Genomic DNA, 20274 nt, shown 5'->3' with positions numbered 1-20274 from the left:
ACAATATTTAAGACCTTATATTATCTTTGTTTATTTCTGCTGACATTGTGCCCAGTAGCCCTGCTTAATCAAATTATAACACACACAATCATGTAGCCAGTTAGGATTAGGTTTGGGTATTGAACCTTCAGTCTGTACACATACCTAAAACTTAATAGCCCAGGTTTTTATTTTATTTAATCATTATTTCTCCTAGAGATAGGCATATGGGACACGCCTTTAATTCCATTCCTGCTAAACCCTTGCTCAGGAAATATGCTATTATCAAATTGTTTATATAAACCAGCGTGAATTACTTAGGCTTAATTAATTGGAGGTCAATTTACACAAAACAAAGTATTGTTCAGAATCTATTCAATCCAATAATGTGCAGCATATCCATACTGACATAAGTTAAAAATATTTGTATTCGTGATCAAAGCAGCTTAGAACTAGCTCAAGAGGGTGAGCCGGTGGGCTTTCAGCGGTTTAATACATCCAAAAAAACTTGGATTGGTAGTTACTGAAACTTGTGTATAATATTGGCACTGAAGATTTCAATTGATTTTCAAATGATACACACTCCTAATTAATATTTTTTCAGCATAGTAGTACTGAAGTACTGAACTCTGGGTCCCTGGGTATATAATTAAATAGACATTAGACTGGTGCTGTAGCAAGATAACAATTCAGATGAAAAAATAAAACCATAACACAAAGTCAAAACAATAAGATTCTCTGTTATGTAGGACTATGTGTTAATATCCCTTAGATTGCACACTTAAGGCATACTGCCTAGACTCTGCGGGTTGGTCAAGTGGGTGATGGCATCTTCTGGGTTATCAAGAGGGCGCCTCTTTCCTCAATGTTTCGCTGATAGGCCCACGACACCTCCTTTACTAACTTATGGTTAGAGGTTAGACTCTAACCTTATGGTTAGAGTTAATAAAAAAAAGAATAATCACAAATCTTTGAAAGAATAAACAGTACAGCAAGTAGGCTTTTGCCTCTTTACATTTCTTAAGACATTAATACACAATGCAAACTAAGTTGGAGGTAGATTTTTATCTTTATTTCTGAAAAGGTGTTACATGCTCTTATTTAAAAATCAAAACTAGTATTTACAATGATAAATCTGAATAAATATGTTCTCCCTAATGTTGTTTGACGGTTAAAACATATTTAGCAAGCATAAATAAGGAGGATCAAGTTTGCCCACTTAATGTGGCCGAACCCTCACTTCTAAAGGAAATATAGAGTAGGTATGTTAACAGAAAACAGGGCTAGAAAATGTACATACATCAGTCCTTCCACCATAGTTTCAATACAATTAATTTGAAGTGCAGTCTAAACATCTTAAACTCTATCGAGTTCTTCTACTCTATCGACAAAAACTGTTGCAGGATTCTACAGTAGAAATGTGTATCATAAAAGAACAAACATGGTATACAGAACAAAAAATGCTAATCTGACCCCAAGTGACAGGCAGTGGACAGAATTAGGGTACCAAAACGAAGCAAATATATATTCATCTTTCCAATAATACAAAGGCTTTGGGTTTTGTAACCTTTTCTTCATGTGCAGGCTTTGCCCAATCTAATTATCATGCTTATTTATTGGTGCTCTGCAAAAACCTAAGTAGAAAATTAGACCTTTGTATTACAGTATTACAGTACAAAGTCAGAAGTAAAATGTTTTGTCAAGGGCAGAATAAACAGCCAATGTTAAAGGATTTATCACACAAGTTTGGCTAGAAAACAGGCCAATGGAGGATCTCACAGCGCAGGATGAGCCTGGTGGGCAAGGCTGCAGGCAGCATAATGTACCAGACACAGTGGAGTACACAAGGCCGTGAAGTTTGAATAGTATAGAACATGAATAAAAAGGACATAAGAAACAAATGACAGGAAATAATTGGGAGGTTGTGAGGCAGAAACCCTGTCCAGATGTAAATCCACTCTCTACCAATAACCATAAGGAGAGCGTATTTCTATTTTTAACTTAAGAGTTTTTAGAGTCAGAATTTATGATGCTTTAGGAAGAGTGGAGGAAGCGATTGAAGGCATTGTAGGCCGACTCCAGATCAAACAGCATCTGGCGCACCTGATTATCATCCAACTCGTCTGAGGCTGACATGCTGCTGAGGGTGGTCAACCTGAGGAATAAAAAAAATGTAAATCAAGGTAATTGGCAGTCATGACGAAACTGTTAAGCACTACTATGGATCAGTTTAGTAACATAATGCTAAAAGTAGTTTAACTTACACATATAGTTAAGGAAATGTCAAGTCCCACTTTGATTTTCGTAATAATATTCAAAGGAAAGTTATCAGTTGCACCTAAAGAGAAGCCAGTGTTTGTAACACATAAATATACTGAAAAAAGGTACGCTGTGGCATTTTTGACCACTAGTAATGGTACCATAGACTGTATATTACTGGACAAAGCCACCCCAGAGATCTGAATGGAGAGCAGTAAAGCCAGTTTTGGACCAATAAGATACTAAGATACTAATACAGGGCTACTTCCTGTTGGCACCAGTGTCTATTGTGCATGATCGCGCAGCATAACTGTGGTTTAATGACGTGAAGCATCGGCAGAAACACCGTGATTCTGGTAGCTGCATAGCTGCACCAACAAAAAGTTTCTTGGCTCAGTGTGATTGTCTGACTCGGATCGTCACTATTTAATCAGCCCGTCTACAGGGCTCACCTACCAAACACCAACGCTGTGTCACTGACGGTCAAATAGTTGTTTTAGATTCACAGAGTTTACAATCTAAGCAATACGGTTACATCTTTCATGTGCAACGGGATATCACAGGGTTTTGACATCATTTTTGGGCCTACATCGAACCGTCCATGCAGGCTTTGGTCGGCTTCATTGTTTCAACTGTGGCTTACCCCATACGGAGCAGTGTTTTTACAAAATGGTCGCCATTTTATTTATTCTTTAAGACTGCTGGATGGATGCAAACAAAGCAGGTTTTAAACTTTTAAGGAAGATTGGCCTTGCAAATGTTTTATGAGGAAGGAAACACACCAAACATGTTTGTTAGACACATAATGCGTTTTGGTGAGTAACACTGAATGTAAAAATGACTTTTTATTTGATGCTCGGCTGTGTCATGAAAGGGTCACACAGGCAAACTATCAATCTCAGATCCATCTCAGGTTTAAAACAATATATTTAGACATGACTACCCTTTAATAAACCTAAAATTATGTATAAAGAAATAAGGTAGCAGGATTGTATAAGTTTTAGCACTGACATGACCCAATGTTTGACTTGACAAATAGTCACTTAGGAGTACTTAGCATCCTGCACTGAACTGGATTGAGGCTTAACGATAGAAACACTGTAAACTGGGTGACCCAGTGTAACTAACCAGAGGCTGACTTTGTCCTTAGCCTCTGAGTCCGGAGGCATGTTGCTCATTCTGTTCATGGTTTCCATTAGCTCTCTCAGGTCTGGCTGGATCTGGATCGATGGAAAACAATCAGTTAAGCAGTTGTTTTGAGTCCAATATTAAAGACAGGCCTTTTCACTTTTTTAAATGTACCTCATCCATGGCCCTGATTTCAAGTCTCAGTTTGTCCATCACGGTGATGAAGAGCTGAAGGTTAGAGAAGGCAACAAAAAATTAGACAATATTAAATAATATTAAATAACACATTTTCCAACCTTGGCTGTCAGTAGTAAGAAATCAGATTTTTTTTTTGTTTACACAAACAGGAAACACGGTCTTTGCCAGTATCACACAGTTCATCGGCTAATTTTATGAGCTTCATGAGGATGAGCCAAATTAAGTGAAGCCACTTCAGCCACTTATGGCTTGAACTAAACACACTAAATCATTTTATAAAAAAATTCTACTGCCACCATTTGTATTCTGGCACACGTCCAAAATAAGCCTTGCATTTGCTTTTCCTGTTTAATATAATGGAGGGGACAGAGGACGTACAGAAACTATATCTGCAATGCAGCGGTTCAGGTTGCCCTTGTCATCCTTGATGGTGATTGGCCGATCCTCCTTAATCCTTTCCATGGCAAGTGGGCAGTCGAGCTAAGGAACAAAATGAGAAGAGTCACATGCTTACAACAGAAATAGAATATACAGTGAGGGAAAAAATTATTTGATCCCTTGCTGATGTTGTACGTTTGCCCACTGACAAAGAAATGATTAGTCTATAATTGTAATGGTAGGTTTATCTGTGAGAGACAGAATGACAAATATAATCCAGAAAAATGCATGTCAAAAATTTTATAAATTGATTTGCATTTTAATGAGCGAAATAAGTATTCAACCCCTCTGCAAAACATGACTTAGTACTTGGTGGCAAAACCCTTTTTGGCAATCACAGAGGTCAGACGTTTCTTTTAGTTGGCCACCAGGTTTGCACACATCTCAGGAGGGATTTTGTCCCACTCCTCTATAAAGATCTTCTCGAAGCCATTATGGTTTTGAGGCTGATGTTTGGAACCTTCAGCTCCCTCCACAGAATTTTTATAGGATTAAGATCTGCAGACTGGCGAGGCCACTCCAGGACCTTAATGTGCTTCTTTGTGAGCCATTCCTTTGTTGCCTTGGCCGTGTGTTTTGGGTCATTGTCATGCTGGAATACCCATCCACGACCAATTTTCAATGCCCTGGCTGAGCGAAGGAGGTTCTCACCCAAGATTTGACAGTACAAGGCCCTGTCCATCGTCCCTTTGATGCGGTGAAGTTGTCCTGTCCCCTTAGCAGAAAAACATCCCTAAAGCTTAATGTTTCCACTTCCATGTTTGATGGTGGGGATGGTGTTCTTGGGGTGACAGGCGGCATTCCTCCTCTTCCTCCAAACATGGCAAGTTGAGTTGATGCCAAAGTCTCATCTGACCACAATACTTCCACCCATTTCTTCTCAGAATCATTCAGATGTTCATTGGCAAACTACAGACCGGCCTGTAGATGTGTTTTCTCGAGCAGGGGGACCTTGCGGGTGCTGCAGGATTTAAGTCCTTCACGGGGTACAAATTGTTTTCTTGTTGACTATGGTCCCAGCTGCCATCATTGACAAGATCCTCTAGTATAGTTCTGGGCTGATTCCTCACTCCACGAGGTGAGATCTCACATGGAGCCCCAGATCAAGGTAGATTTTTGTTTCTTCCATTTGCGAATAATAATACCGTAATAATAATAATCGCACCAACTGTTGTCTCCTTCTCACCAAGCTGCTTGGTGATGGCCTTATAGCCCATTACAGCCTTGTGTAGGTCTACAAGATTGTCCCTGACATCCTTGGACAGCTCTTTGGTCCTGGCCACAGTGGAAAGTTTGGAAACTGATTGATTGACTGCTTCTGGGGATAGGTGTCTTTTATAGAGGTAACAGGAGCACTCCATTTAAGAGTGTGCTCCTAATCTCAGATCGTTACCCGTATAAAAGACACCTGGGAGCCAGAAATCTTTCTGATTGTGAGGGGATGAAATACTTATTTCACTTATTAAAATGCAAATCAATTTATTTTTGCCATGCATTTTCTGGATTTCTTTGTTGTTATTCTGTCTCTCACTGTTCAGATAAACCTACCATTAAAATTATAGACTGCCCACTGACAAAGAAATGATCAAACATACAAAATCAGCAGGTGATCAAATAATTTTTTCCCTCACTGTATCTAAAGACTGGTAGAACAACTGCACGGCCCATTATGTTCACAACCAAAAGGGTCATAAAATAATCTCTAAACAAGAACTCACCCTGTACTTCCTGCAGAAATCATCAATGGAGCCCACGTCGCAGCCCTGCACCTGTTTGAAAGCAGCCTTATACTGAACCAACAGTCTGGAGCAGGAGGCAGTGTATCTGAAACAGACAACTCCTGCACATTAATGAAAACATACAATCAAACGTTAAAGGTGGTAAGTTTGTCAGTCTTTTAAACATAAAATATATACTCAAGTATAACTCACTCATTAGGTGTGACACAGTCTTTGATGTAAGCCTTCTCCAGTGCCTGAAGGGTCTTCACAACAGCAAACAACTCTGCCATGTTATCGTACCTTCAGAAACGGAGTTAATATAAGGTGTTAAAACACTGGCTACATTATGAATCCCTCTGTGTTCATATTAGGCTGGTAAATGGTATTAAAGATGACACTTACTTCTCTCGTTCTCTTGCATTTTTGTATAATTTCACTTCCTGAAAAGACATGATTTGTGATGAAGGTCTTGCACGGCTAACAAGCAGAATATCACATATTCCTGGTGGTTTTAATTTAGATTCAATGAAGCATTTCTGGTAGAAGTAACAGCAACAAAAAGGTAGGTTTGATTTTCTTTCAGGTAAATTTCAGTGAACACTTTGAAAAAATGAGTAACCAGATAATTGTTATAATTCCATATACGATTGTGTTTCTTTAATGTTTTTAAGATTTAAAATTCTGTTTGCCAATCCTTAATTAAAGCAAAAAAAAGGTTGTTGCTTACCTCATATAACTCAGGTTTATTGGCAGGAGCTGTGGGGAAAAAAACAACAAAATACTTTGAGTGACATTAATGGTCATTTATTCATGAAATACCAAAATACCAAAATCGTAGACATTAGATTTATTTTAATGTCTTACCTCCTCCTACACCTCCTGTACTGGGTATCCCATGGAACATGATGCTGATGTATCAGAACTTGATCTGAAAAGGACTGATGTTACAATTTGAACTGAACTGCAAATTAACAAAACGCTATACAAGTTTTTTTCCCCACAATTGTATCTGTTCAAGTCATATCTTAAATTATGTTTTTCATAGCTCGGACTGTCCTGACTAATGGGTGTGTTTCTCTCAAATTATTATTTATATATAGACATGTGTCCAATACAGGAGCAGCTCCCTTAATAAAGGAGTGGATTGTAACAACTAAAACTGTGCTTGAAGGATTTTAGAATGAATTAAAAGGCATAACATGACATAATGCAATTTTAAAATACACTTTATTATTTATTTATTATTTATTGATTTATTGTTATAAATAGTCAATAGTCACTTCAAACAAAAGTTCAGCTGATTATGTCAGCATATTGCTGTGCCCTCTGGTGAACAAACTACTTCAAAGACAACACTCATAACAAGATCAAAGGATCAGTCTTCTGTGTCTTTTTGAATTGTCATTTATCATCTGTATACTGATACTGATTTATCTGCAATTAGTTCATATCAGCTGATAAAATCGGCACACTGATTTATCGGTCGAGTCCTAGAAGATCTACTTTTTGGTACTATGGTTTGTGTCTGACACACCTCCTCAACCCTCCACTGGCAAATAAACACTTTTACGCAGTAAACAACAACCTCCAGGAAAGAATAGCTTTGGCGCAATTCTAGAAAATGCCAAATATGTAAAAAGCGTGACTATTGTTTAGGCCAGATGAGATGCATCAGAAGGAGATGTCATCTCGGCTAAACAACTTCCTAAAGGAAACCCAGTCAAGTGTTGAGAGAGATTTATGGCACTGCAACGTAATATAATTCAACTGGATCAACGGTTACACCGTTCCCCACTCAGGCTCATATTGTGTATTTATCATTTTAAGCAGGGGCATATAAATCTGATAATTCTCAACCTTAGTTTTATTTACTTCCAGCTTTATGGGCGACATGCCGCTGTTCGTTGTTTAACACTTTAACTGATAAACACCACAGAATAATGCTGTTACGCTGAGATTCAATGTGTTGTTTGTGTCATTAACGTTCAGTCAAAGAACATGCTGATCCACTAAGAATTAGATGAAAACCTTCCTGCTGGAGAAAGCAGATCATCAGCCTTCAATATTTTGTTTTTCCAAACTAGCTAACCCGAAGTTAGCTTTCGGGCTAGCTCGGTGCACTTCCTTTATGATTTATTAGAACTGGGCCATACAGGCAGTTGTTTGTAAACACTTAACTTTATATGAGTGACAAGTATTATAGTAACAGGTAGGATGACCGCAGCATGTTAACAATAGTTCAGTATCAGTGTTAAATCAACGAAATTAAAAGACACTTTACTCACCCTTTCGGCAAACTGCTGTGACGTCAATGTAAACACACCCTTCTGCAAGGACCAGCAAACGTCAAATATTAGGTGTCCTTCGTGCCTCGCTAAAAATTAATAATTTTAAAGATTATTACTGGCGTATCAAACATACGTAGTTTAAAGATGGGCTATTTCTATCTGACATTTTAATTGAGCTGTTGCAGTAAAGAACGGACCTAAAGGCTCAACCACAAGTTGTTGTTTTTACACAGTCAAACATCAGAGGCAGCTCATCGTCAAGGCGCCAGACGCGCCAAACTCAAACATACAACAACAACGACAACGAGGACCGATTTCTCAACAAGAAGACTATTTAATAACGTTAAGTTAGTTACGATACAGTAAGCGCAAAGAAGGCTAAGAACATCCCTGTGCAATTTTATGAGGTAAGTTAAAATACGATATGATCATTGGCGTTATATCGTGTTGACTTATATACTAACGTACCAGAGACGTTAGCTGTTAGCTAACTTAACTGTCAATTTACAATTATGGTAAAGTTATTGTGTGCATTAATAATACCGAAAGTAAATGGAAAATGGCAGTAGTACCAAGCTGATTGTAACATAAAAACAACAAACGTTAATGTAAGACAAATAACCTTTTTGAAATGAATATCTAGTTTACCCTACTCAAACAATAGTTTTATTTAATGTATTGCAGATCACCACCATGAAGACCTCCAAACCAGCACTGCAGACATCTGCTCAAGAGGAATGTGGTGTTTGGCTGGACACTGTGCAACTAAAAGGAAAAGCTAAACAGGTAATTGGGGAAACGTACTACTTCCTAACTGGCAGATGACACACACTAGTAGAAAGCAACCTAATCAGATTAGTAGCCTCTTACTCTGTTATTCCATTTAAGTTTCTTAGTAGGATAAAATTTTATTCTGAACCTTGTGTTTTAGAAACGACTCACTCGTCCCATTTCTAAACTGCTAAATCCCTTCACTGGAGGTGGGGGATACAGTTTGGCTGTGGCACTCAACTTCACTCAGACCAAACTGGAAATACCAAAGACCAAACAGAGCTCTATATCAACCTTCTTCACCACACAGCGCAGAGGTAAGTTACAAAGAGTTTCTTAGAATTATTATCATCTTCAGCTGATTCAGTCTGATAAAGCTGCAGTACACTGTCCACTTGCTTGATAGTGTAAGTTGACACCTTCCATTCATTTTTGTTAACATGATTTTTTTTTTTATACTTCTGCCAAAAGTTCTCAATAAGATGTCTTCTTCTGAAGTACCAAACATGGATCCAGTGCTGCCTTCTTCATCATCTACCTCGTCCACATCTTCCCTAACTGCACCCACACCTGTAGCATCGGGGACAAAACGAAGACGTGAAGTAGACCTTGAAATGTTTAACTTGTATAACTCTGAGGCTGAATGGCAAAGTGAAAATGTGCCCGAGCCTGAAGCAGCAGTGTGGCAGGAGCAGGCAGCCAGCAACACAACTTCCCAGAACATGGACTGTGAATTTAAAGAAGAGGAGTTTGAGGAGATTAATCCACCACAGTGTAAGAGGAGGCTCACTGCCACCTCCTCAGTACCAGGCGACAGTCAACCTATTCCACAGGCTTGGAGTCAAGACCCATTGCTCTCCTGTAGCCAATATTTTGAAAGTGAATTTTACCCGACTAATCAGAAAAACAACACAGCCAAGAACTTTAGTGACTCTGAACCAAGTTTCCTTAACAGTCTACAAAGTGAGGAGGCCTTTGGTATTCTGACGGATATCGAAGTAAGAACGTCGACTCAAAAATCCCTTAAACAATTTCATTCTTCTCAGTTGGATGATGAGAAAGAAAACAGCAGGTTTTTGTCGTCCAAGTCCCCAAGCAAGCACTCAACTCTGTCTCATATTGAACCTCTTTCAAATCATAAATGGGCAGAACCAAAAACCGCATCACCTCGAAAACATATTCCAGTGCACCTGTGGAAAAAGGCAGATAAAGAAGAGAGCCCTGACTCGCAGTTCAAGTGGACAAAACAGAGTAGCTCTCCCCTTAAAAAACTGTCAGCACAGCAGTCGTGCAGAGCTTTCGACGAGGACAGTCTGGCTATGTTGTTCACCCAGGACTCTGAAGGCTTCAGGGTGATAGCACACAGAGGTCTGCAAGCCAGGAGTCCATTCAAAGATCAGAGTAACATAAGCACTGGGGTTGTAAGAAGTAGTGCTTATAAATCTCTGGTGGAGGAGGACGAGGAAGACGAGATGCTCTTTACTCAAGACTCTCAGGGAAATATGGTGATCAAACACTGAAAGGAGCCTTTGAAACTCATGAGTCTTATGCTATTCTAGTCTGGATGTGAATAATTGATCCCTGCTTTTTAAATGATTTTTTTTCCATGCTGCCAGAGCAGTTATAAAAGTGAAACCACTTGTTTGTTTGTTTGTTTCCATATTGACTGATTTACTTTTAGCTACTTTAAAACAAAAAATAATAGATTTTTTTTGTGACTATCTTCTTGACTTTCTTCATCTGTAGATCTTGTATTTTCCGGGGGGGGTTATAATCATATTTTCTTCCTGTTTTGATCTGTCATGCTGAAATGCGATGCTCTCTTTTGCAAAAACACAAACAAGCGAGAACTGAGGGTTTGGATTTTATTTGAAAAACAATACACAGTTACATCAAATTGTTTTCATGTGAATTAAAATGTTTTAAAAGCTTTAGTAGTGTTCACTATCTTCTCCCTTATGATGGTGCCATGTGCTACATCCTACAAAACAGACGGATGTACAAAGTCATATAGAGACGGAAGTGCTTAAGTGTGAAAGCTTGATTTCTAACTATGCAGAGTAATTGGTAGCCACGTATTTAGTTAATAATTAAGTTGATTTAATGTCTCCTGCTGAACACATGATATTACATCCATCTGGGCTTACTGATTACACTTTACATATAGTGTTTTGCATTAGCCAGAATGTGACATCTGCTGTTATTGCAAAATATAGTTAACAATGCTGCATAAATTCACTCACTAAGTGAAACGGTACTACATGACTATCATGCTTGATACACATATAAAGAGGTAACTAAGATACACTTCATCAGATTGAAAATATACCAAGAAGTCCTACACTTAATTCCCAAGTTATTCTTGTCTGCTTGGCCACTAAATGTTGTATGTGCATATTGTGTGATCGTTAGCCTTTTCTGTAAAATAATGTGCTACTTCTTAGGGCTGAACAATTAATCGAAAGTTTATCAAAATTGCAACATGGCCTACTGCAATTTTCAAATTGCAGGAGGCGCAATTCTTGTTTTGTTGTCAAAATACCATTTTAAATTAAATTGTCGTGCTCGTGAGATGTCCGGACTACACATCATATTCTGCAGATTTACGAAAACATCTTTGTTTGGTACAGATCTCCGCAAAAACCAGACCTTATTCATTTCAATATGTTCATATCGAAAATGTGTCAAAATAATCGTAAATTGATATTTTTTCAAAACCCTACTGTGGTCTAAATTGTGCGTCAACTCAAATACAGTGAATCACAACAATGAATGGAGATTACAGTTATAATATTGCTAATCCAGAAAATGTAATGAGAAGACCTTGTAAGATTGCTACCAGTTACATATTCTTACATAAATGCCTTTATTGCTATGGCACAGAAATGTAAGAAAAGGTAAATACAAATGGGTTTGAGGGACTTAAACCTGAGATATGTATTTATTCTGTAGGGATGTACTTTGTAGAGAGGGATTATCAACCTACTCACTGGTTCCTCATAATCAAATGTTTGAAAGTGCTAGAGAGACATGAAATACAGCAACAATGAGCAGGAACCAAAAGCCAATCCAATGCGGTGCCTGCCTATGAAAATCCCTTTTCTCTGAAAAGGGATTTTTATTATTATTTTTTTCACTGAAACCCAATAAAAGCACTGGGACGGAGAGATTATTTTGTTTTAAAACCATCGGTGATGATTGGTGTGCCAGTGGTGAAGACGATGAAGCACTGATCAGCCTGCAATCTCAGTGGGCTCCGTCACCAGTTTGGAGCCATCCCAAACAGTCTTGAACTGCTCCGGCACTGGAAACTCCCGCTGTGGGAAACCCAAGAAGATAATTGTCAAACAAGAACTGCACACTTGAAAGATTCAGGAAAATGCGGGATTAACACATGTTCAGAGCCCAGCAGGCAGAGGCGACCCTCTCCTTGTCCCTTATCTCAGACACTCACATATTCGTCATCTCCTTGTGGTATCAGGATGTTCATCTCAGAGCTCTTGGCACTGACGATGTCACAGTCGAGGGAGTCTTTACTCAGGTAGACCTGGCAGCCCTCTGTCTTGTTGATGGAAATGGTGGGAACTTTTCCCAACACCTATAGAGTGAAGTCTTGCAATTACTGAGAGGAAGTGCATGTGTGGCACAGTTTGCACTTTAAGATATAAAAAATAAAATAAACATGAATTGATTCCAATGATGTTTTAACACAGTTTTAACACAGGATAACACCTGACCTGACACCTAAATGAGCATACCAGTATTAAAATGTAGAATGGCAGCCATGAGAGAGATGTAGCAAGTAGTGCTGTTACTTCAATAGCCTAAATGCTTTAAGATCTGCTGTGCTGACCTTAAATTTCAAATATTGTGTGTCTTTTGAAGCCAACGCATAACCTTTCTGTAAATGTTTTCCTCACCTGTAACTGAATTGCCTTGGAGTTGATGATCTCCACAATCCCAACAACGTTCTCAAAAACCAAACCCAGCTTCTTACAGTTATCTGGAGAGGGTCAATAAAAATAGCACAATAAAATAAAGAAAATCATACTCAGAATTCATGAATTGACTCACAAAGCAATATTTTCAGTCTGCAGCTCACCCAGGATGATGGAGTTAATTTTGCCCTTAATCTGCAAGGTGGAGTTGTTACAGTTGAAGACGTAGACCACTTGTTTCAGCTCCGTCTCCTCAATCAGTAGGTCGTGTTTCTGCTCAAAGTTTTCCTGCAACAACAGATTCAATCGATTACCTGTGACATCAGCTGACTCGGTGGTAAAAAGGAAAACAGTGTCTTCCTTTGGGAACAGTCCCTTAAAGAGACAGTAACCATTTTACATACCACCCTCCATTTCTTCCCTTCCAGCTCCAGCAGAGGAGGTCTTTTCTGGACGGCTGCTCTGGGCAAGTTTACAGCCCCGGTGGACTTTGTGTTGGTCGGTGTTGCTTGCGAGCGTAGATTGGGGTTCTTATGGGTCTTCTGGTCATCTGATACATGCCTGAGACCTACAGATGGAAAACATGAAGGGAGAAAGTTTTCAGACATGCTGAAGTCATGAGTCTTAATTCCCTCAGCACTACCCCACCCACCTGAAATACCAACCAAACTGTTTAATTTCATTTTCTCTAAATTCTCCCTACACTATGGTCTAACTTGTTTTTTTTGCATAAAAACAGTCAAGATATTTAATCTCATAAATGTTTTGAATGAGCCTAAACTCCTACTCGTGTAATTAAAACCACAAAAATTCACAGAAATGTCACCAAAGACATAATCTCTGTGTCATCAGTGATAGGTACAGTATGACCCTGTGTGCGTGCATATTGTATACCCTTTCTTGAACTTTTCTCTTTGCATTTCATGTTGACAAATTATTGTAACAGTGTCTATATTTCAGTGAGAGTGCAAAGCAGGAATCCATTTTTGCCATTACTACCACTTCTGACTTTCCTCAACAACATGCAGGCCCTTGAGCAAACAAACCTTTAGTGATCTCCATGCCCTGGTTAAGCTGGGCAAACAGCAGTGAATGCTGGGGCGTCACACTGCCCGTCTGAGGCTGGGAGTCATCATCGGTGAAGACCGGAGGTGGGCCCGGAGGGGGAGGTGGGGGGCAGGGAGCGCTGGGGGAGTCAAAGAGGGAAGGAGGAGCAATAGGACCCTGGGGTGGATGGAGAAAGTGAAATGTTAGCTAGCAACATCTCATTTAGCCTTTTTTTACATGAGAGACGACACAGCGGTCCCAGGTGTTTTGTAGGTAACAGCTGTAGTAACAAGTCTCGCCAGCAGGGGATGTATTATACAAGAAATACAAGCTTGGTGGCAATACTTCATGTCTTTTTACCAGTTACTGACGGTGCTTTGGATGTACTGTACATGTAATACAAGTACATGTAGATGAAACCATCTTTTACTTAGTTGATGGGAAAACACTTTTATGTCCTTAAGTAGCTTTAAGGTTGTTACTGTAAAGCCATCTTATTTCTCTCTGTCTGTCAGAACCACATGTATTTTCTGTTCCAGCTCTTTATTGGAGCTATATGATGTTTACAGTACAATTCACACACATATTTAGTCTCATTAGAAAGTTTGTTCTCCACTACAATTTTAAATAAAGTTCTGTGGCTTTGAACACGGTGTCGGTGAGTATAAGTTTGTAATCAGGCTAATGAGGTCCTGTAATTAGTGCTCTGGTTATCGTCAGTCCACCCTGATATGTCTATATTAAATGAATAACAACTTTTCTTAAACTGATGAGCAGAAGAGTGTATAAGTGCACAGCCATAATTGACTACTGCAGTGAGGAGAAGTAGACACACACATACACACTCGCTGTCTGAAGACCTAGCACAGCTACCAGAGACAGACACACACACCTATCACAAGGGTTGAACTGTCACTTTACGCGCTTCTGAGTATAGCTGAGACTACTTGACTTACTTTGACACGAGGCACATGTGTCGTGAATATCATCGCTGAACAATGCTGACCTGTTACAGCTCTGCGCATACCACTCGATTGGAGCCAGTTTGTGTCTGTCTACGCAAACAGGCTGGGTGTTTGGTCAGTTTTGGTACCTCTGAGATGAATTTCATATTAAATCTTCAAACAAGAGTAACCATCAGACACACACACACACACACACACACACACACACACACACACTTTTACTGTCTAAAAATGAATTGTTCTTTTGTAATTTATTTGTAGCTTTGGCAATATTGTTGTTTTACATTCATGCCAATAAAGCCAGAGTGAACTGAATTGAAATTAAAGCAGTTAATCAATCATTCGACTGACAGAAGATTAATTGGCAACCATCTTGATAATCGAATACATAAAGTGAATATATTTGGGTTTTGGACCTGTTGGTTGGATAAAACAAGCCATTTGAAGGCTTCACCTAGGGATTTATGAAGTTGTGATACCATTTTCTGGGCCAAACAATTAATCGATTAATTGAGTTGAATTGAATTATTTTCAGATGAATCCATAATTAAAATGATGAATGATTTGTAGCCCTGCTTTAGATTGATCAAAAGTCAACCTAGTTTTCTCCAGAATGTCCTTAACTGGTCAGACGGGCCCACAAATTGCCTACAGGAGCACATCTTCATCATCGTCATCGTCATGTTTTTATAAAATATTAAATTCCTTTTTGCCATGAGCCTGATCTGAAGCACTAATATGACTGGTTTTGTGTGCATGTGTGTGTGTGTGAGTGTAAAGCCACCTCCATTTGTCGGCCTGTGCATGTCAGAGTATAGGCCTGTCACTAAACCCCTATCTGAGCAGCAGATGACAGCTGTGTTGAAGGGGGACCAGCCCTGCAGTTTAGGTTACGGCGCAGGCAGTGTGTGTACACAGACTCTTTGTCGGGGTTCCTCTATGAAGAAAACCCCCATTCAAGTAAACCCTGAGGACCACCTGTTAGTACCAGACATTCCCGGCCTTGTACACACACACACACTTCAGCTCTGTCGTCTGACAGCAGGGACAACAGCTGACACACGGCCACTGCAAACTCTCAAGTTTCTGCATGGTGAAAACACATGCAGGCACAGTTGTTGAGCATTAGCCTCACCTGAGGTTTTAAGCTAATTATCTGATGTTAAAGAAACAGTTAAACATTTTAGGCATACGCCTATTCACTTGTATTTAATTTAAAGAGTTAGTTGAGAAGATTGATGCCACTCTCATGTATGTATGGCAAATATGAAGCTACAGCTAGCAGGTGGTTATCGAAACTTAGCCTACCGTAAAGACAGACTAGAAAAGGCTAAAATACACCTATATACAGTCTATGCTATCAGCACATAATCCCTCATAAATTCAAAAACAATTACACTTTTTTTTGTATGAATTAAATAAATAAGATGTAACATGATAATTAGTGACATGTGCTGGTAGCCATATTTGGTACCTTTGGACAGAGCCATAGCTGTTTCCACCTATTTCCTTTATGCTAGGCTACGCTAAATGTCTCCTCGTTGAAAGCTTTGTGTTAACAGTACAGAGAGTGGTATTGATCTTCTCATCTAACTCTCAGGAAGTGCAAAATAAAATAAAAGTGAATAAGTGTAATTTCAAAACTATTCCTTCAAGAAAAACAACTTTTTTGTGTTTGTGTGGGTATTAGATGCCAACACATAGAGAAGCCTCAGTCAGCTTTCCTTCAGGGAATAATGAGACTGAGAAACCCTTCTAGAAACGAGAAAAAGGGTCAAGTGTGTGTTGAAGGATTTGGTTTCGAGCCATCATAATCTCTGGGATCTAGTGAGTGTGTGTGCCCGAGGAGTCCCAGAGCAGACATCCATAAACAGAAGTGTGTGTGGGAGTGACAGAGGCTTTGTGAACTCTATGGAGAACCACTGGAGAGAAGCTCATTCATTCATTCATGCCCTCTGCAGTGGTTTATGTAACGACTGCTCCATAACTAAAAATGGAAGTGTGCGCAGAAAACAGGAGTTAATTTGAGCTCTGATATAAAAATATCAAGGCCTGCGAATGGAGGACTAAATGAAAACACAGCTAAGATAATAAACAAGCTAATAAACTAATTGTTTTCAGACATGTGTATTGTCAACATTCAGAGGATGATGTATATGTAATACTAATACTCCAAAAATAATTTACAGTATATATGTAGAAGTACTCACAATCTTGCTCCACACCAGTCCTGTAGTGTGATGCTGTTTAATGAAAGACTGCATCTCGGTCCAGATTGACAGGTAGGAACGCACCCAGTCTACATGACGTCTGTCGCTGGGAGAAAAGGGAAGGTGGAAGGTTAGTGAGAGTGGGAGGCAAAGATACGATATGCAAACAAAGAGAAAGATGAGGTTAACAGTAAAGTGGGTAGCAGCAAAGGGAAGAAGTGGACATGAGGATGGACTGAAGCAGTAATGTCAGTCAATCAATCAGTCAATAAATGTTTGATTTAATTCATTTGAATCACATATGAAGTAGCACTTAATATTTCTATTAAGATATTTATTTTGTTGAGGAAAAGGGACTGAAAAAAGATTTCACCAAATTTTACTCATGCACATTTGTTAAAAAAAGATTTTATCGTAATTGTTTTGAATGTTCATCCTCAGATTAAGTGATCCACTGTTTGGCAGCAAGTGTTTGACCATAAAGAAAAGTTTAAAATCACAATTAACCATCTGGGCTGGTATTTATCAAGCTTCTCAAGGTGCCATTTTAGTCTTAAGTGCTGAGAATTCATTAAATTTACTCCTACTTTCAAACTTAAGTATAAAAATAAGGTATCAAATGTCTTAAAGCTAAGAATCACACATGTGCAAATCTTTCAGAAGAGGAAGAATGTTTCTGAATTATTTAACAATGTGCAGTTAATTTCACAGTATCGGTTGGTGGTGATGACGCTCCGTTTCTTCATCACAGGACAAATGCAGAAATGCAATGCTGAAGATTTGAGGACATCGCAACCTTTTATAGGCCGAACTGTCATGGACGCAATTATGGCACTTACAGGTCCACACACTGTCTTCCCAACAACACCCCTTGTAATCCAAGAGAAGCATTCTTGAAAAAAGCCGGCGCAATTAAAGTAGGACTAGGTTGCTTGATAACTAACTTTTAAGCACAGCTTTGAGCCAAGAATTTTTATACTCTTAAGCCAACTCTTGAGTAATTCTGAGAAGCTTGATAAATATGAGCGCCCGTATTTATCAAGCTTCTCAGAATTACTCATAAGAACATTGCTAAGAACTGACTTAAGAGTAAAGAAATTCTTGTCTCAAAGCTGTGCTTAAAAGTTAGTTATCAAGCATCATAGTCCTAATTTGAGTGAAGTGTAGGACTAAATCTTAAGTGTCAGCCTTAGTGCTGATTTACCACACTTTGCTGTGCTGCAAACAGGATTTTGGATGACGATGTCGCCAAGGACCAATCATGAATAGATTTCCTTCTTTAAGAATATTCTCAGATAAATTCATATTGAATGGTGAAATTCCTAAGAGGAGTTTATATTCAACACACATTTAACAATAAAGAATTTTCAAGAGAATACATTATGATATAGGCCTACACATTAATAAATGAAAGATAAAAAAAGTTTATCTTTATAAGAGAGCCATCAAATACTCCTAGTGCTCCTGTATTACCGGCTATTTGCATGACCTGTGTTTGTTTCTGTTAGATTACGGGGGGTAAACACACTTGTAAGCAAGTTCCCTTTATAAATCACAATCAACTTGAAATGTGGCGCATGTGAGGGAGCTCCATGGCCGACCCTTCAAACACCCATAGTTGCCTATAAATGGTCAGTGAAACTCCCCTCATTAATATTAATACGTCCTGACTGCAGGAAGAAAACGAGGCAAATTCTGACAAAGAAGCTACAAAACGAGATTTAACTCAGTGTGACACTCATGTTCCTTTTAGTGAAGCTGAAGCATGGTGTTTGGTGGGTAAAAAACGCACTTTCATGCAACGCTTGTGCACCTTCCTGCAGATAATGATCTGCAGGAAGGGGCAGAAACATGAAACTATGTTCTCGTATTTGCTCGACTGACACATTGAAAACGGCATCAATTTAAATATAATTTGTCCTCAAATTAATTAATAGGCCTACTTGTAGGCCTATTAATTAATATGACTCCTGATTAAACTGTCCAACATATTTGAGGTGTTCTTTTGCAGAAACAGATATCTCCAATTGTGTTATTTATCCTCAGTCATGGTTCTTTTTGTAAATGAAACGCAAATGATCTTAAATTATGTTTTTTTATTGCGCACTTCAGGGAAAGTCAATCAAACCGGTGTTTTTTATTCAGAAAGGCTTCAATACTCAGAGGTGATATTTCGATATATTTTACACAGTAGTAGGCCTATTCATTTCAAACAGTTTCATCCTTCTGCCATGTGAGTCGCCGTTTCTCATTTTTCCTCTTTATGTGCGTACGCATGGTTCAGAGTTTACTTACAGGACGCACATTTTCCCGTCAAGTATGTTTTTTGTAGATCACAACCATTGCCTGGGAAGTGGCGTACGCACGTTTCCAGCCGTTTTGTATGTATGCACCGTTTATAAATGAGATCCCTGGTCTCTTCAGCTTTAACTCAGGAGCAAAAATTAGCCTTTGAACTTGAAAGAAATCATGATTTGACATTTATTGCAATAATAATCTATATCGAATGATATGAAATGTTTTATCTTGATAACATTTTTGGCCATATCGCCCAACCCTAAAGGCAACAAGAGAAGCATAGTTCTTACATTTACAGAATTCATAGCATAGTGACACTCACAACTAACCATTTGGCAAACCACGATGTTGTGTTCAATGTATTATTCCTACTGTTACAGGCAGTAACGGCTTTCCATTAATGTCCGATCATATGAAAATCTATTGGCAGATTCTTGCTTTAGTTGTGCAATCCGCATTACGTTCATGTTTAATGTTTAATGTTTTTGACCTGACAAAGATCTTAATTGAATCGAAAAGTTGTCTATTTATAAATATTTTGTGAATTAGAGTCAGTGTGCAGGCATTACTTTTTTGACTTTTTTCTTCATTGTTGCCGCTATTTAAATAGCTTTGTGTGAGAGTCAGAATCTGAAATTGGTTTATTGCGAAGTAGGTTTTCACATACAAGGAATTTGACTTGGTGTTTTGGTGCATAACAATGAACATAGTTAGAGAAAAGAAATAAATGTACTGCAAAAGTCAGGAATCATAACAACATAAATATAAAATAGTAATTTACGTAAAAGGTATGATTTAAAAAATTACAGTATTTAAAAGGAATAGGAAGGAATCTGCAGAATATTCATTATAAATTGTGCAATTGTTCACTGTACGTAGAATATAAAAATATTATTACATGTTTATTATATGTTTGTAATGTTGTAATATTATAACAATACCCAATTTATCACAGTGAAGTGATTAAGTCTGCCCTATTTTTTGTCAAAGTAACATCATTGCGATGAGGCAATGCACTGAAAACTATCCATTTC

General features: G+C 38.5%; 3 protein-coding genes across 4 annotated transcripts in view; 1 reads left to right on the top strand and 2 right to left on the bottom strand.

The window, feature by feature from the left end:
• Positions 1-1029: 1029 nt before the first annotated feature.
• On the bottom strand, positions 1030-8070 carry vps28 (VPS28 subunit of ESCRT-I). The gene is made up of 10 exons (XM_038724615.1): positions 8009-8070; positions 6588-6651; positions 6451-6479; positions 6126-6163; positions 5934-6023; positions 5721-5826; positions 3943-4044; positions 3541-3594; positions 3367-3458; positions 1030-2134 (listed from the first exon to the last, which is right to left on the bottom strand). Exons 2-10 carry the CDS (start codon positions 6625-6627, stop codon positions 2014-2016), a joined length of 672 nt encoding a protein of 223 aa, XP_038580543.1. The 5' UTR covers positions 6628-6651; positions 8009-8070; the 3' UTR covers positions 1030-2013.
• Positions 8071-8249: 179 nt separating this feature from the next.
• Positions 8250-10714, top strand: LOC119907059 (aurora kinase A and ninein-interacting protein). Its single transcript, XM_038724614.1, has 4 exons — positions 8250-8418; positions 8696-8797; positions 8943-9099; positions 9254-10714. The coding sequence occupies exons 2-4, from the start codon at positions 8705-8707 to the stop codon at positions 10300-10302; spliced, it is 1299 nt and encodes a 432-aa protein (XP_038580542.1). The 5' UTR covers positions 8250-8418; positions 8696-8704; the 3' UTR covers positions 10303-10714.
• cap2 (cyclase associated actin cytoskeleton regulatory protein 2) overlaps positions 10634-20274 on the bottom strand; it is a 26585-nt gene continuing 16944 nt past the window's right edge. For both annotated transcript variants that reach the window (XM_038724612.1, XM_038724613.1), the window contains 7 exons: positions 16943-17048; positions 13767-13944; positions 13125-13288; positions 12885-13008; positions 12703-12785; positions 12237-12380; positions 10634-12099 (listed from right to left, as the gene is read on the bottom strand). In XM_038724612.1, the coding sequence (XP_038580540.1) occupies positions 12016-12099; positions 12237-12380; positions 12703-12785; positions 12885-13008; positions 13125-13288; positions 13767-13944; positions 16943-17048 (883 nt within the window). In that variant the 3' untranslated portion in view covers positions 10634-12015. The remainder of the gene's footprint in view (positions 12100-12236; positions 12381-12702; positions 12786-12884; positions 13009-13124; positions 13289-13766; positions 13945-16942; positions 17049-20274) is intronic.

This window comes from Micropterus salmoides, unplaced genomic scaffold (assembly GCF_014851395.1).
Source record: "Micropterus salmoides isolate LMB-PRFRI ecotype aquatic unplaced genomic scaffold, ASM1485139v1 Ms_hic_scaffold_17, whole genome shotgun sequence".
Classification (NCBI taxonomy): domain Eukaryota; kingdom Metazoa; phylum Chordata; class Actinopteri; order Centrarchiformes; family Centrarchidae; genus Micropterus; species Micropterus salmoides.
The sequence above is the reverse complement of the archived record's forward strand: the minus strand, read 5'-3'. Positions and strand labels throughout refer to the sequence as shown.